The sequence below is a fragment of the Cotesia glomerata genome, linkage group LG6 (assembly GCF_020080835.1).
Source record: "Cotesia glomerata isolate CgM1 linkage group LG6, MPM_Cglom_v2.3, whole genome shotgun sequence".
Classification (NCBI taxonomy): domain Eukaryota; kingdom Metazoa; phylum Arthropoda; class Insecta; order Hymenoptera; family Braconidae; genus Cotesia; species Cotesia glomerata.
Window position 1 is genome coordinate 22,256,975 of NC_058163.1, and position 18,014 is coordinate 22,274,988.

Consider the following 18,014-nt stretch of genomic DNA (forward strand, 5'->3'; position numbering starts at 1 on the left):
AATTTAACTTTACTCAATTCAATAATTTTACTCTTAAATCAAGCAGAAAAATTATAAAACTAAAAAATTTCTTCTTAATTCAATATTTAATTTTTTAAAACAGTATTTTTCATTAAAAATAATCTCATATTTTAAAATAATATTCTTGATTCAAGAATTTTTCTTTTCAATTAATAAAAAAATTTTTTTAAATAAGAATTTCTTCTTAATTCAATTTAATTTTACTCAATTAAAAATTTTTTCTTCTTAATTCAATATTTAATTTTTTTAAATATTATTTTTCATTAAAAATGATCTCAAATCTCAGAATAATATTCTTGATTCAATAATTTTTCTCTTCAATCAAAAAAAATTATCAACCTAAAAATGTCTTCTTAATTTGATTAAATTCTTATTTTTTAACCATCATAAAAATCAACCGTACCTCCTCAAAAATTTTTTGAGTCTTACCAATAATAATTTAATTCCCCTGTGAATCCCAAAACTTTCAACAGCCAGACAGAAACCCAGAGAGAGAGAGAGAGAGAGAGAGAAAGAGAGAGAGATTAGAATAAAATCTAAAGAATAGAAAGTTGATTACATGAGAGATTATTTAAATAATACATAATAGCAACGATAATCATCATGATCATCGTCACACAATAGGAAGGAAGTATTTACCCGAGTATTCTACACAACTAAAAAAAAAAAAAAAAATAATAATTCAGACGTTCATAGCATAGTAGACAGAATTTTGAGTGTTAGGCGGAGGCACGTTATGACCATACGTGACGTTGTTGGCCTGGGAGACAAAATCATGAGCCGGAGCACTGGCAGCGCCTTCGGGAACTCCCCTCTCGGCGGTGGAGCACAAGTTGCTACCAGCTGGAGTCTTGGTGGGCGAAGACAAGGCCGAGGAAGTCGAAGAAGACGAGGAAGTGCAGGCCAGGTGATGATTTCCATTGAAGCCGCTGGCCACTGTGTTGGTGGTCATCGTCGGGGGCAGCGAGCCGGTCTGGGATTGAGACTGAGACTGAAGCTGGCCTTGGATGGTTCCCTCGACGTTTCCTCGGGGATGGACGGGGTAGGGGTACCCTGGCCTGGACGGGGCCATCACCGTGTAGGCTGGAACCGACTGGACATTGTAGGTGGCCAGCTGGGAAATGTGCTGGTGCTGGAGGATCGTCTGCATGCCCACGCCCGGTCCCGGATTGAACCCCATGTCCTCGGGCTGCAAGCGCAGGTGCAGAGGCGGAGGCGGAACTATCGCCGGGGTGACATGTCCTGAGGCTCCTCCAGGTCCGCTGCTGGAGCCTGCGGTTCCAGCTCGGGGGTAGTAGCGAGGCACTTGGTTTCCGTCGCCCTCTACGTTCCGAGGGTACGGGTATCGCTCGATGTGGTCCGCGTAGCTCGCTGAGGAATGAGGGGGCAGAATCCGCTGGATGTTCTGGTACGTCGGGTCTGATAAGCCGTTGTACGGCACCAAGTACATCGTTCGGTAGCACTTGGTACTGCTCTCGATTGGAACTACGCCGCAAGGGTAGTTGGAGATCGCTACCGCTCGACGAGGCTTGCTCAGGGTGCTGTACATTGGCATGTCGTTGGACATCCGCATTCTTGGGGTCTCTTGGAAGTGTCCGGCTCCTCCCGTCTGGGGAAAAAAAATCATTTTTTATTTATTTATTTATTGAAAATCAAACCCAACAGCCAGAGCTATTTATAGGGTAGAGAACAATAGAAAATGAAAAAAATCTAAATTATAAATTAAGAAATATAAATTATTTATTTAATTTAATTAATATAAATTACTAATTAAGAATTATAATTAAAGAAATAGAGATCTATACCCAGTAGAGCATTTTTTGAGTTATCTTGGGCAATAATTTTTTATTCAAAATTAATGGTTCAAATTTTTATTACTACAGCGGAAATATTGGTCCTGTGAAAAATTTTTTGGACAAAAGTTGTTCAAAATTTAATTTTATTAAAAAAATGTTTCTTATGATTTTTTAAAAATACCAATATTTTTTTGGTGTAATTTCAAAATTAAGATTCATAATTAAAGGTTCAAATTTTTTGATAATTATGAATCTTAATTTTAAAATTAGGGTGAAATTATTGATCTTAATAAAAAAACATAAGACATTTTTTTTATAAAATTAAATTTAGAACTATTGTTGAAAAAAAATTTTTATAGGACCAACATTTTTGCTGAATATCAAAAATCATTTTTTGAGCTATATTTAAGGCTAAAATTTTTGATGCAAAATTAATAGTTCTAATTTTTGATATTATGGCGGAAATATTGGTGGAAAAAAATTTTTGAACAAGTTCAAAATTTAATTTTATAAAAAAAATGTTTTTATAATTATGAAACTTATTTTTAAAATTACAATGAAATTATATGAAATAAATTTAAATATCGGGAGTTACACGGTGCAGGTTTCTAGTGAAAAATTTCTCTAGTGGAAAATAGTTATACTTGATCAAAAGGTTGAATGGCGTATTATAAGTACTCGATTATTAGAGAGCCTATTTTATCAGACCAGGCCACAAAGTGAGCTTTATTGTGCTATTTCTATTATATAGAACGAACATAGGGTAAAATATATATGCCCGCAATCAATAATTCAGATGTAAAATTCAATTTCAACTAAAAAGTAAATATAATTCCTGGTTTTAATATTAATTAACTATTTCTTATATTTTTTTTTGTATTAAATATTTAAAATTTGAATACTGTTTTTTAAAAAAATTAAATCTATTTATATATTTATAAAGCTTCTCATTATTAAGAACTCATTAATTTAACAACTAAAAAAATTTATAAAAATATGACAGTTTTACACTGCATAAAAAAAACTATAATAAAATATAAATTTTAATAATTACACTTAAAAAAAAAATTGTAAAAATTATAATTTAAAGTAAAATTTTAAAAATATAATTCTAATAAACTCTAAAAAATTCATTTTAAAATTCTAAAAATTAAAATTTCAAAAAAAAAAAAGTACTATTTTTTAAAATTACAAAATAAATTTCTCACAGAAATATTTTTCCAAATTTTTTTCTCTACACGGAAAGAACAAGATGACACTGGATATCATCCCAGATTATACTGAGTGAAAAAAAATTTCAGATAGTAGCTAGTATAATCAAGATTACAATGAGTATAATCCAGATATCACTCACTATAATCTGGATTTTTCTAGCTACTATCTAAACATTTTTTTCACCGCAAATATCACTGAGTATAATCTGAGATGATATCCAGTGTCATCTTGTTCTTTCCGTGTAGCCGCTTAAAAATAAAACTGAATATAAAAAACAAGAAAGCAAATCTCACCAACTAAAACCAAACCAACCTTAGCATCCTGATACCGATGGCAATCCCCGGGCGGCAAAGGTGGCGGAGGAACAACAGGAATCCTCGAAGAAACTCCTCTCGGAAGCGTGCTTTCCAAATACGAGCCCCTGTCCAAAGTTCCCTGAATACTGAGCGCGCTTTCCGCAATGGTCTGATAAATATCATCAATTTGTCTCTGCATAGTATTAATCCGATTAATCGTCGAGTCTCTAGAACTCGCCAGACTAATTTCATCCGGTTCAACATTAACCCCGACGCCAATTCCCACCCCAACTGCAGCAGCGGCTGCAGTCGAGGTAAAAGTGACCCTTTTCTCCAGATGATGATTATCAGTATCATAATACGGCCAAGAAGCCTGCCTCTTATCAACAGAAGCAGGAATAGTTCTGTACCTCAATTGCCTCACAATCTCACTAGATTCAAATTGAGGCTTAATTCCGCGAACAGCGGGCCTCCTATTGAACCCATAGTCATTCAATTCATCATCATCCTCATCAACGACATTTTTCTCCTCTTTATCCTCAGTGTCATACCTGCGCTTAAGCCTTTCAGTCCTGGACTTGTCCTGTTCCACAAAAGCTAACAATTCATCAGTAGTAGCATCAGAAGCGTCTGGACCAACTCCAGTTGGAGTTCCTCTAGTGACATCTGGGGGTCCTGGAGTCTTTCCATTCCTTTCATCACCCCTAAGCGCGGCTTCGATGTCCTCCAAACTGTAAGAAGAATCCGAGGCGTAGCCAACAGAATCCCTGGAAATCTTTGAAGACAGCTGGTAGTAATCATTGCCGTCGATTCCGGTGTTAGCAACGCAAGAAAGCGGAGCTAAGCTAGCTAAGAACTGCTTCCGGTCGCTGTTCAATTTAGAGGTTGAGGTCTTGGGACTGGAGCGGTCTCCAAGGCCCAGGTCAGGCATGTTGTCGATTTTTTTCTGACCAAACAAGTCGGTGATCTTCTTATAAGTCGAAGGGTTGTGATGATGATGATGATAGTGATGGTGGTGATGATGATGATGCAAAGGAGGAGACGGAGAGTGCTCTGGGCAATCTCGAGCCTTGCCTAGGGGTCTCTCCTCACCATTAGGAGACGTCCGGGCCGGAAGATCCTGCAAATCCTGGCCCTGAATCGCTAGGTGGTTCTGTTCTGCCGAAAGAGAGTCTGAAGCGCTGTCGTAGGTGGTGTCTTCTTCGGGATCTACGCAAGTAAGCTGCCGGATCCGCTCCTCCAGACTCACGTCCTTGCTCATCAGGTTCTTCTTCCTGGTCAGGGTGTCGTACTTGCAAACCAGCGACCTCCGAAGAGCATTTCGTTCAATGGTCCGTTTTATGGTCGAGGAGTCGCTCTCTGAAGAGTCGCTCCGGGACCCGGCCATCTTGGCGCGCTTCACTGAGTCGAAGAGTCGGAGACTCTCGGTGGTCACCAGGTACCTCTGGGCTTCCGAGTCGCTGTCCGTCTCGTCGTTGGAGAGAGACATCCCTTTGGAGAGCGCGGGAGGAGGTGAGATGAACTTTGGGTTTGGGAACAGCTGTCGCACGGCTGAGTTAGGCTTTAAGCTGTTGGTTACTAGGGATGAGCTGCTGAGTTTGAACGGCATTAGTTCTGAGTCAGGGGGGTGTTCTTCTTTGGCTGGGGAATTTTCAGTAGGTTTGTCGTCTTCTGCAGCCTCGGAATTGGAGATAGCTTCCGCAGAGCCGTTTGGTACTGAGGGTGGATTAGTTATGGGTGGCTTGTCTGTTTGATCTTCCTGGGAGGCTGGAGAGGATGACGGGCTGGTGTTGCTGGTTGGTGCCGGGGTCAGACCTTTGTCTTCGCTGATCTCGCGGACTATGCGGCGCTCTGTTACTGTGGTCATTGTTATTGTTTCTACGAGGTAACGTTGCTGGATATCTAGAATGATATTGATTTTTTAGTTTTTTGGAAAAATTGGTTTGATTAATTTTATATAGTAGAAAATTTTTTGTTAAATATTTAACACAATTTTTTTGAGATGCAATGAAAAATTTTTTACTCTAATTAGATGAATTATCTTTAGAAAATTTGTAAAATATCTATATTATTAAGAGAATAAAAAAAATTATGTGTCCAGTATAGTCTTATGATAAAATCGGTTTTTTTAGTGAAATTTAGTGTCACTGCATAAATCTTGACTTGAATTTGTGCCTTTTCAAGGTTTCGAAAATTCTCTATCTCTAGATGCATAATTAAGAAATGACCTGCTATCTTGTGAACTATTAAGATTTTTAAAGATATAAACTCATCCAGACATTACATTCATCGAGACCTTTCATTTGAGTACCCACATCAATTTTTCATATATTTATATATATTATAAATATGTTGTATGAAAAATATATCAAAAATGCATATTGGTACTCAAATGAAAGCTCTTGATGAGTGTAACATCGGGATGAGCTTATATCTTTAAAAATATCAATAATTAAGAAATGACATTATATCTTGTCGACTACTGACATTTTTGAAGATATAAGCTCATTCTGACATTATACTGATTGATACCTTTCATTTGAGTACCCATATCATTTTTTCATATATTTATATCTATTATATATAAGGTTGGCAATAGCCTGATCGGCTCGGTACCTGCATTTCGAAAGAGTGGGACCAGGGTTCGATTCCAGCGCGCACCAATATTTTTCAATGATTATAAACTAAGAATATGTGCGTTTCATTGCCAGCCTTCTGTACCGGTCGGGTTTTCTGTGGTTTTCCCATATAGTTATGGAGGTAAAATGTCATTATAGAAGTACCTCCATACTATTTAAGATCATAATGCAAATGCAGGTACTGATTATAACGCGTAAGTCGGCCACAGTCGCAGCACATGTGTGTCGGGCATGAAAGAAAAAATCCCGACATGCAGGGGGGTGGGGACGAAAAAGTGGTTGAGAGTTATAATGACGGGATTGAGAGATTATATTGCGGAGGAAAAAAGTGGAGAGACAATAATTCCCCACCCTCCCTTGTAAAACACTCTACAGTGATACAAGTAAAACCATCCTCAATTATATTATATATATGTATTTATGAAAAATATATTAAAATGCATGTGGGTACTCAAATGAAAGCTCATGATGAGTATAACATCGGGATGAGCTTATATCTTTAAAAAGATCAATAATTAAGAAATGATCTTGTATCTTGTGAAATATTGATATTTTTAATGATATAAGCTCATCCCGACATTACACTTATCAAGATCTTTTATTTGAGTACCCACATCAATTTTTTCATATATTTATACATATTATATATATATGTATATATGAAAATGCATGTGAGTACTTAAATGAAAGCTCTTGATGAGTGTAACATTGGAATGAGCTTATATCTTTAAAAATGTCAATATTTGAGAAAGTACAGTGCAATTTGACAAAAGTCATTATTTAATGAAGCAAAATTTTATTTATTCATAGTTCACAAGTCACGGCAGCCACATAGTGACTGCAAAGTTGCTAGTTATTATTAAATTATAAATAAATCATTAATAAAAATCTATTTTCAGTCTTAAATTAGTTTTTTTTTTAATTTTAAATTACCATTGACTTTTAGTTATTTTCTTAAGAAATTTTCTAAAAATTTATTATTTTTTTTATTTGCAAGGATAAATAGTGTCAATATTATAAAAATTAATTTTTAATTCACTTTTAAAAGTAAAAATAAATTTTAGTTTTATATTTTGACATCTCTAAAATCAAATTCATATTTTTCTTACCATAAAAAAAATAAAGAATAATAGTTTTACTAGATACTTTATAAATATATACTGTAAAAATATAATTTCTAAGCCGTAAGATGGATGGTAGAATTTATATTTTATAACACAAAAGTCCCAGGTTCAAACTCAGGTCACGATAATTTTTTTATTATTTTTAAAAATTGCAATAGTATAGTTCCAATTTTTCTTTTTCATTTATTAAATTTTTAGTTTATATTTGAACAAATAATTTTCATTATATTTTAATAAAAGCTTAGACTTAAAAAATATTGACTAAAATTTGGATATTAAAAATAAATTTTAAAAATAAAATGCAAATTATTTTATAGAGATTTTTGTATGAAAAATTTTTTTTCAACTTTGAAATTTATTATTAAAAATTCTTTCCGTTTTAATTATTAAACTTTTCGACCCAAATTCTCAACTCATGACAAAGCGAAATTAAAAAACTGCAGCGTTTCAGCTAATTAATAAGCTTGCTTGAGTAAACACTAAAAAAAGTAAAATTTTTTGGTGTTTTATAATTTATAATTTACCTGGCGTTGTTTGCTGAGACTGCTCCAGTGTCTTCTGAGCACTCTCATCGATCTGTGTATTGCTATTTCCATCTTCCTCCACATCTTTGTCTCCATCTACAACAACAAAAATACCCACAGTTAAACAAACAAATCCTCTGTGCTACTTTTACCTCAAGAAATAATTCTGTTAATTATATAATTGTTTATTTATTCATTGTTATTATTTATTCACTCGACTTACTAATTATCCTAAGCTTGTAAAATATTTTAGCTCGGGTTTCCATTTAAATGTAATTTTTATTAAGTTGTATTCATTACAGTCTCGTCTGCAACTTGTGCTCTGCTGAACGATATCTCACGTTATCTTTTTATCATAAAACTAGTTTATCAGCACTAAATTCTTACTGATTCAAATGATGATAGAATAAAGAGAAAAAATAATTGTTTTGTTCAAAAGAAAATTTTATCTTCGACATTTTTAGAAATTTGCGAACAAAATCAAGAAAAGAATTTATTTTTTAAGCAATTTTATCAATTTTATAATATACTTAATTATTTTTAAATAAAATAAATTTAATTAATTAAAAAAAAATCTTTAAATAAGAAAAAAATTATCAAATAAAATAAAATTTTCTCAAAGAAAAATTTTTTTTTCGTGATTAAAAATTATAATATTATTTTTTAATGTAAACATTTTTTTTTTTTTTTCAATCAAAATAAATTTTTTTTTTGAATGAATTCAAATAAAAAAATTTTCTTTTTAATTTTTATTTAAAATTTTTAAATAAAAATAAAAGAATTCCTAGCTTAAAAAAATAACATTTCTGATGTTAAATTTAATTAAATTTCTCAAAAATAATTAACTATTTAAAATAACGAAATTAAAGAGAAATTGTTGAAGCAAGTAATTTTTCTCCAGTGTAATTTTTAAAAAATAAAAGTTTTAGTAAACTAATATTTGTTTTAATTAAATTACTTAAAAAAAAAAAGGTAAAGATAAAAATAGTTTTATGGTTGATGACAGTAGCTGAATATTAATATGCACAGCGGAAAACTTGTTATTCTAAATATTAATTTACATAAAACTACAATAGCAACAACAGAGCCCTGAAAACTGGCAATTATTTTCATTTACTATTTAACAGAGTTTAACGGCTTAAAGACACAACTTTAAAATAAATATTTATTTACAATGCATGGAAGTATGTAACATTAATCGTGTCTCAATTGTGAACGTGATATGCATCGGCTATAAATTCTTTGTCATCAATCCCAGACTGTTAAAAAATTTTTTTTAAAATTACAAACAATAATATTTAATTAAATTATATAAGTTGTAATTTTTCAGTTCTTATTTGCAAATTTCACACAAAAAAATAAAAAAAAAAATTTTTTTTCCTTAAATTTAAATAAGTAAAAAGACAAGAACTTCTTGGTCATACACAGAAAAAAAAATTTCTTGACTGGAGAACAAAATTCTTGGCTCAAGAAAATTTTCGGGTGCCTAAAGGAAGACCGAAGTTGTGTTGGCCGAAGTAAAAATTTTTCTTAAAATTTTATTGTTGGTGGAAGTCATTTTTTCTTAATTCAAATTATCATAAGTACTTGATACAATAAATTTTTATATTTGATCAAGATTTTTAGATACTTTAGGGAAGCAGCGCCACCTACTTCAGCTGAGAAAAAATTTTCTCACCTTGAAAAAATTTTTCTCTTGAATATTTGATACCCATTTTATATTATTTTAGCGTGCAATTATACATATTGAATGAAAAAAAATGATGAAATATTATTTGATCTTCCCATTTGACATGTTAGTCAATAAAAATATTAATGAAAATTTACTTCTATCTTTATATTTAATTTTTTGGAGCAAGAGAGAAATTTTTTCAAGACAAGAAAATTTACTTCTATCAAGAACTAAATTTTTTGGAGCAAGAGACTGAATTTTCTTAAAACAAGAAAATTTTCTTGACTTAAATAAATTTTCTTGGATCAAGATACGTATTTTTTGAAGCAAGAGAATTAATTTTGTTGGAATAAGTAAAATTTCTTGTGTCAAAGAAAAATTTTTTTTTCGCTCAAGAAAATAATTAGGAAGAAAAATATTTTCTTGGCTCAAGTGAACCTTTTTTTCTATGCACAGAAAGAAAAATTTCTTGACAGGAGAACAAAATTCTTGGCTCAAGAAAATTTTCGGGTGCCTAAAGAAAGACCGAAGTTGTGTTGGCCGAAGTAAAAATTTTTATTGAAATTCTATTCTTGGTGGAAATCATTTTTTCTTAATTCAAATTATCATAAATACTTGATACAATAAATTTTTATATTTGATCAAGATTTTTAGATACTTTAGGGAAGCAGCGCCACCTACTTCAGCTGAGAAAAAAATTTTCTCACCGTGAAAAAATTTTTCTCTTGAATATTTGATACCCGTTTTATATTATTTTAGCGTGCAATTATACATATTGAATGAAAAAAAATGATGAAATATTATTTGATCTTCTCATTTGACATGTTAATCACTAAAAATATTAATGAAAATTCACTTCTATCTTTATATTTAATTTTTTGGAGCAAGAGGCTGAATTTTCTCAAAATAAGATTTTCTTGACTTAAATAAATTTTCTTGGATCAAGTTACGTATTTTTTAAAGCAAGAAAATTAATTTTGTTGGAATAAGTGAAATTTCTTGTGTCAAAAAAAATTTTTTTTCGCTCAAGAAAATAATTAGGAAGAAAAATATTTTCTTGGCTCAAGTGAACCTTTTTTTCTATGCACAGAAAGAAAAATTTCTTGACAGGAGAACAAAATTCTTGGCTCAAGAAAATTTTCGGGTGCCTAAAGAAAGACCGAAGTTGTGTTGGCCGAAGTAAAAATTTTTATTGAAATTCTATTCTTGGTGGAAATCATTTTTTCTTAATTCAAATTATCATAAATACTTGATACAATAAATTTTTATATTTGATCAAAATTTTTAGATACTTTAGGGAAGCAGTGCCACCTACTTCAGCTGAGAAAAAAATTTTCTCACCTTGAAAAAATTTTTCTCTTGAATATTTGATACCCATTTTATATTATTTTAGCGTGCAATTATACATATTGAATGAAAAAAAATGATGAAATATTATTTGATCTTCCGATTTGACATGTTAATCAATAAAAATATTAATGCAAATTTACTTCTATCTTTATATTTAATTTTTTGGAGCAAGAGAGAAATTTTTTCAAGACAAGAAAATTTACTTCTATCAAGAACTAAATTTTTTGGAGCAAGAGGTTGAATTTTCTCAAAAAAAGATTTTCTTGACTTAAATAAATTTTCTTGGATCAAGATACGTATTTTTTGAAGCAAGAGAATTAATTTTGTTGGAATAAGTAAAATTTCTTGTGCCAAAAAAAAATTTTTTTTTCGCTTAAGAAAATAATTAGGAATAAAAATATTTTCTTGGCTCAAGTGCACCTTTTTTCCGTGTATTTATTAGATTTTAGCTATAAATATTTTGTAAAATTACCATGAAAATTTTTCGCAGTACATACAAATAATATCCTTAATACATATTTATAATGGCACGTGGTTTTAAATAAGCGAAAGTGAATAAAATTTTAACTAAGTATATATTTCTTCATTTAGTATTACTACTGCGAGTCAATGCGACACACTACACGTCGTACCAGGATAGGATGTTTAGTTCAAGACTTCAGCACAGTACTGGACAGTACAAAGTAACATGTAGGTACATGCTAAGAGCCAGAATACTAATCAACTATCACTTTAATCATCCACGTACCACCAAAGCTGGATTCCATTGAAAAGCTTTTAAATCCTTTACAATTTAATTAAAAAGTTTAAACTTTGAAGCTCGCTAGTCGCGTACATATACATGTATGTATTTTTTTTTATTATATTTATTGAAGATAAATAAATAAAAAGATATTTCTTCGGAAGAATAGTTCAAATAATAAACAAATCGATGTTTTGTCAAGCGTAATAAATAATTAAGCACACTTAATTTTTATTTCATTAACATAATTGCTTCATTAAATAAATTGCAATGTCAGTGCAGTAAAAAAGTATATATTATCTCAGGGAAAGAGAACAGATCATTGTAATTACACGAATCATCAAGGAGAAAATATTCTAGTCATTCTCTATGCACTTTTTTATTTTTCTTCAAAATAATCTTCCTCGTTAGCATTTTTTTTATACTTCTTCTTTTACTATTTTTCAATTGAAGAAATTCAGAGTAAGATTTTTTTTTTACTTACGGTCGTGATAAAAAATTAATTTAATTTTTAGTTATAAAATAATAATAATAATAATAATAATAATAATAATAACTAGCAACCTTGAACTATGAATAAATAAAATTTTGCTTTATTAAATAATGACTTTTGTTAAATTGCACTGTACTTTCTTAACTATTGACGTTTTTAAAGATATAAGCTCATCCCGATATTACACTCATTAAGAGTTTTCATTTGAGTACCCACATGCATTTTTATATATTTTTCATGTATACATATATACACGGAAAAAAAAATATTGTTAAAATGACTATCCAACGTATCTTCAAATGACGTTTCCTTAAAATAACAATCCGGATTTCTGATTTAAGGATTAATTTGTTTGATTTAAAAGCATACAGAGAATAGCTCTTGTAAATATATCTAGTTTCGTCAAAACAGGCAACTGTTTCGTTAACGCGAGGATCTGTAGAGTTGAATCAACTAAATGTAACGCTAAAATAATGATATGGATCGTCATTTTGATGATCCGTTGTATAGCTGAATTGGCTATACAGCGTATATCTCTAAAAAAAAGTCAGAATAACGATACGTATCCTTATTCTAACAATATTTTTTTTTCCGTGTATAAATATATAAAATATATGAAAAATTGATGTGGGTACTCAAATGAAAGGTCTCGATGAGTGTGACATCGGGATGAGCTTATATCTTTAAAAATGTCAATAGTTCACAAGATACAAGGTTATTTCTTAATTATGTATCGAGAGATAGAACATTTTTGAATGCAGCCTAAATACTTATCATAATAAATTGACCATCGGTGAGAATGATATGAAACCTTGAAAAGGCGCAAATTCAAGTCAAGACACTAAATTTCATTTTAAAAAACCGATTTTATCATATGACTATCCTGGAAACAAAATTTTTCTTATTCTCTTAATTATACAGATAATAAATTCCAAAAATATAATGCTGAAATTATTTCTTCTAAATATCAAATTTTTCATAAAATGTAATTTAGAATTCTATATATTGATCACTGTATAAATGTTTTTATATATGTGTGCATAGGCAATTTTTTTCTTCATGAATATATGAGTTATATAACAATCCGTTTATTAAATCCAGGCAATCAATCGTTTGGAAATAAATAGAATAAAATCAGAAAGTCGCAAAGAATAAATGAACTAAAGTTAATAAAGAAAAAAACGTATATTAGAGTAATAAAAATTTCAGTGAGAGTTTTATAAATATGAATGGGAATAAATAAGAAAATGAGGGGGCGATTCCGCTGGAGACGATTTTTGACATAAATTTTTAAATCACAGTATTTGTTACTTTTCTTTATACCAATTTTTTTCAATTTGAGGAGGGTAAGAGCATTTGTGTTGCACGAACGTCGAAGTCTAATTTGAAAAGCAAATTAGTTTTGATAACTGCTACTAAAAAAATTAGGAAAACGGTTGACCTTAAAGGCCATCCCTGCAACTTCCCGCTAATTCCGTTAATACCTGGCCGCTTTTTTGAGCTCTTCGAGCTCAAAAGTACAATCTGTGTGTTGTTTTAAGCTCTCCGAGCTCACATCCGAGATACCTTTTCTATACTTTTGAGCTCTTTGAGCTCAAAAGTCTGATAGAAGTTTCATAGAACACTATTTTTTGAATGTTCATACCGCAATAACTTTTAAATGAATGAACCGATTTTTACGCGGTTGGCGGCATTCTACGTAGTTTTTTAAGCCTTATAAATAATTTCTAAGTTTCAATTGGTCAAACTAGAAATTTCGGAGTAACTCTGAAAAAACACTTTTTTCGGTTTTCTTTCGTTCACGATATCTCTCGAACGAATCAACCAATTTTGACCGGATTGGCGGCGATCGACGTGATTTTTCAAGGTTGAGAGCTGATTAGTTTTTGGAATCGATCGGTTGAGCCGTTTAAAAGTTATCCCAAAAAAACCACTTCAGAAAAAATTTTTTTTCCTACTTTTTTTTAGATTTCTCCAAATTTCTCAAAATCTATCGGTCCGAATCGGTTCAAATTAACAGAAAATCTAAGTTTGGCGAAGCCCTTTCGAATGGCACCAACCGCGATGAAATCGGTTCAACCGTTCAAAAGTTATAAGAGGTTTACATACTTACACACACACACACACATACATACAGACATAGTGACACCCTCGCGGGAATAGTCAGGAAAGCTTCCTAGGACCTCAAAACGTCGAGATCTGATGAAAACTCGATTTTCGAAAAACGGGGTAAAACCAATAACTTCTCGATTTTTGAAAATTTTCAATTTTCTTAGCGGGAAGTTAAAAAAACGTGGAAAAGTTGCAAAAAAAGTTACGCAAAAGTTACGCGTTTCTGATGTTTACAGCGATTCTGAAGATGAACCTTAACTCTGATAAATCGCCGACTATTCCAAACAAATAATTTATTTTAGTTACATAGGAAAGTGCTAATTAGTGATACAGCATCTATGATCTCATATCTTTAATTTAAAGTTACATGGAAATCTTTATATTTACTACAGTGAGACGTGTTGCACCCGCGATAGTTTTACGTTGCACCCGCGACTGGATAAAAAGTGAATAATTTATAGCATTTATTTCTTTTAATAATTTTATTTAAATTAATAATTAGTTTGTTTTGTATTCTTTTAAAGAATGTAAAAATAATTTAATAAATATTCCATAATTAACAGACTTTTTTCATTCTAGCTTCATGACCTTTAATGGTGGGCCGATTTCGTTGCACCCGCGATAGCACTTTGAACCTCTCCTGTGTCTATTTAGACATTTTATTAAATGTTTTTTATATTAATTTTTATAAAAAAGATTACAATGTAATCCTGCGATCAGTCATTTCTTTAAAAAGAGTTTTTATTTTCTTAGTAAGAAGCCTTGAGTGAGTCTAAATGTTGCACCCGCGAGTACGGAATCGCCCGAGGGTTTGTCGAAATGTAGAACAAAAACGGGTTATTCTATTGGAACTCTCATCAATTAATTATTAAAAATGTTCTTCGTTTTAGTTTTCAAACGGTAACTTTTTATTTACCTACGTACTTCGTTATCCAGAGTAAACTTTTATGTTTACTTTCTCATCAAAGCTAATTCCATTACTATTCGTTCGGAATGCAAAAAAATAAAGAAAAAAAATGTCTATCTATGCTAATAAAATCAAGAAATTCACTCCGGAATCGTAATAAAGAGTCTATCGAATTTAAATCGGTATTAACTTATCCGAGCCGAAGAACGAAAACATTTTTTACACTTCGTAGATCTATTGATAAACAAGATTAATTTTTTTTTCTTACAATGTATTGTAAAACTGCAAAAAAGGATTTTTAATAGAATTTCCGTTTTCCGATATTAAAAGAAATGCAATTTTTTTTACTCTTCTCTTCCGAAGCGAAAAATATTTTTATCCAAATAAAAAATTGTATTTACTTCAGAAGTTAATAAAAAAAAAAGAGATCCTCCACAAACTTTGCAGTTATAAAGTTAAATAGCTTTTAAATTATAGAAAAACATATTTTCAAGTTTTAGTGCACTAGAAAATGTTATTTAAAAGTTATGACATTTCTTTTTGTCCGCATCTTAAAAAAAAATAAAGAAGAAAAAATGACAAACTTTAAAAAGTGAAAAGACAGAATTACCTAATGTTATCTAATGTTACGGTAAATCTAATAATAAACAAGCTAAAATCTGATTTACTTGATGAGCTTAAAGCCAAAAACCAACGGATCGTTATTTTCATAATTAAGTTAGTTTGATTTCCAAAAATAATTGCATCCTTACAAGCGTTAATAGCTGGAGACATCAGAGATTCATTATTATTATTTTTATTTTTATATTTGTGAAGTTTAATGGGAAAAAAAGTGACAAATTTCTTTTATAATGTCCCCAGAACTAAAAACAGGAAGTAAAACTCAAAAAAAATTTTATTGCTTGATAATTACAATGATGGGTAATTTGGTCAGTAGTATAATTAAAATAGCTATTGTAGGTCACAAAGTTTCACCTAATAATTCTATTTATTAAAAAGAATCCGACTATTTATATTAATTTTTCCAATTCAGCGTAATTGTACTGACAACAAAGTAAACTTTACTCAAAAGAAGAAATCTCAAAATTATAAAATAATTCATTTTTTTTTAATAAATAAAAATTTTAAATTAACTAGAATAGATATAAAAATAATTTAATTGAATTTTTAACTAAAAATTGAATAAAAAATAATAATAAGAGTTTAATTTCCAAAAATACTTGCACCCTTACAAGCGTTAATACCTTGAGACATCAGAGAGTTATTATTATTATTTTTATTATTATATTTGTGAAGTTTGACGGAAAAAAAGTGATAAATTTCTTTTATAATGTCCCTAGAACTAAAAACAGGAAGCAAAACTTGAAAAAAAAAAATTTATTGCTTGATAATTACAATGATGGGCATTTTGGTCAGTAGTATAATTAAAATAGCTATTGTAGGTCACAAAGTTACACTTAATAATTCTATTTATTAAAAATAAATCAACCATTTATATGAATTTTTCCACTTAAGAATTTAGAATTTAGAATTTCGTTTATTAATCCCAAGGCTCAGGTCAAATGGCAAATTTCATTACATAGTAAATACATTTATTACATAAAGAAATATATTTGTGAGTACATAGAACAACTAAATAAGTAAGAATATTTTAGATAAATTTGGTTTAGGATTACATCGATATTCATTTGGTAAATAATTATTAAAAAGAAAAAACAAGGATTTTTAAGGTATAAAGTCTTAATTTCATTTTTACTTATAATTAGTTCAATTAGAGTTTTATGTATTGCACTGAGTTTATCCTTATCACAGTCACTAAAGAATCAAATTTTCAACTTAGTATACAGTATTTGAGATTTTATCAAATATTTACTCTTCATTCGAAGTTATTCTATTTGTCGAGATTCAATAAATAATTGAAGACTTCTTTTTTGAAGACTTGCAAGCTGCTCGAATTTACAATTTCATATGGAAGTTTTTCCCAAAGTAATACTTTGTAATTAACACTTTAGTGTTAGTTATACTGATAAAAAAATAAACTTGATTCAAGTATGTACAAAAATATTTAATTCTCCACTTCTTATATATTTATCATAACATCAATCATATAACCGACTGAAGTAACAATTTTAATATTTATTACATCGTCATATAATTATAAAAAAAAATTATCAAAATAATTTCCATAATTTTTATGGTTAATTTTTTTTCTTGAGCATACGGAAAAAAGTAAACTGTAATATTCACTTGGATTCCGGTTAATTTTTATAGTTTCTGACAGTAAAGCGGACATCGGGGTGGCAAAAATATAAATATTACAGAACTTATAGAAAGTATAAAAGCCACAATTTATAATTTAATATCCAAAATGAGTGATTAGTAGCTGTCACTATACACGGTGAGAAATTTCCATTATTTTTTATTCTGCATGGATTTTAGATATTACAATGGTGCATATTACTAGTGAACCTTATTGACTCAGAATAAAATTTTACAATGGCCCATAGTAATTTCCGAAACAAATGAAATCAGACATAGTAAATGGTAGAAATTGAAATGTACCATAGTAAAATGAAATATGCAATAATTTAAATTTCCGAATGTACTATAGCAAAAAAATAAAGAAAACGTTTGTAAAAAATAAAAATTTTAGAGTAAAAATGTTTTTAGCAATCAAAAAATATCAAACCAAACAAGATTTTTTGTTTGCAATAATTTTAAAAATATTTTTTAAAATATAGTTTTTTTTTTTTTTTTTCATTTTTAACAATGAACGTAGAATTTATTTTGGCAGTTAATTTTATTATGAATAATTATAAACACAATATAAAACTTTTAAATTATTTTTTATTATTATTAGAAGTGTCGGTTGCAGGTTAACCATCAAATGTTTGTTTTCATTTTAATTTTTCACGGTAAATTATTAAATATTTTATTATTTATGAATCTTACAAATTTTCATTAACTATTCATGTGTTGATGGATTTATAAACTAATATTTATTTAAAACTTAATGTTTATTGCAATTTTCATAACACCGTTAACCACTACTGATAGCGTCTGTAGACTTATGTTGACAAAACAAAGCAGCACGAAAAAATGAAAGAGCGCGCGTCGCGACTG

At 29.9% G+C, this 18,014-nt stretch overlaps 1 protein-coding gene across 3 annotated transcripts in view; it reads right to left on the reverse strand.

The window, feature by feature from the left end:
• Positions 1-446: 446 nt before the first annotated feature.
• Positions 447-18,014, reverse strand: part of LOC123268191 — a 46,158-nt gene continuing 28,590 nt past the window's right edge. For 2 of the 3 annotated variants that reach the window (XM_044733104.1, XM_044733103.1), the window contains exons 3-5: positions 7,616-7,711; positions 3,345-5,230; positions 447-1,630 (exon numbers count right to left, since the gene is read on the reverse strand). In XM_044733104.1, the coding sequence (XP_044589039.1) occupies positions 704-1,630; positions 3,345-5,230; positions 7,616-7,711 (2,909 nt within the window). In that variant the 3' untranslated portion in view covers positions 447-703. Of the gene's footprint in view, positions 1,631-3,344; positions 5,231-7,615; positions 7,712-7,838; positions 7,897-18,014 lie in introns of those variants that run through there. The other variant, XM_044733105.1, reaches the window with a different exon arrangement.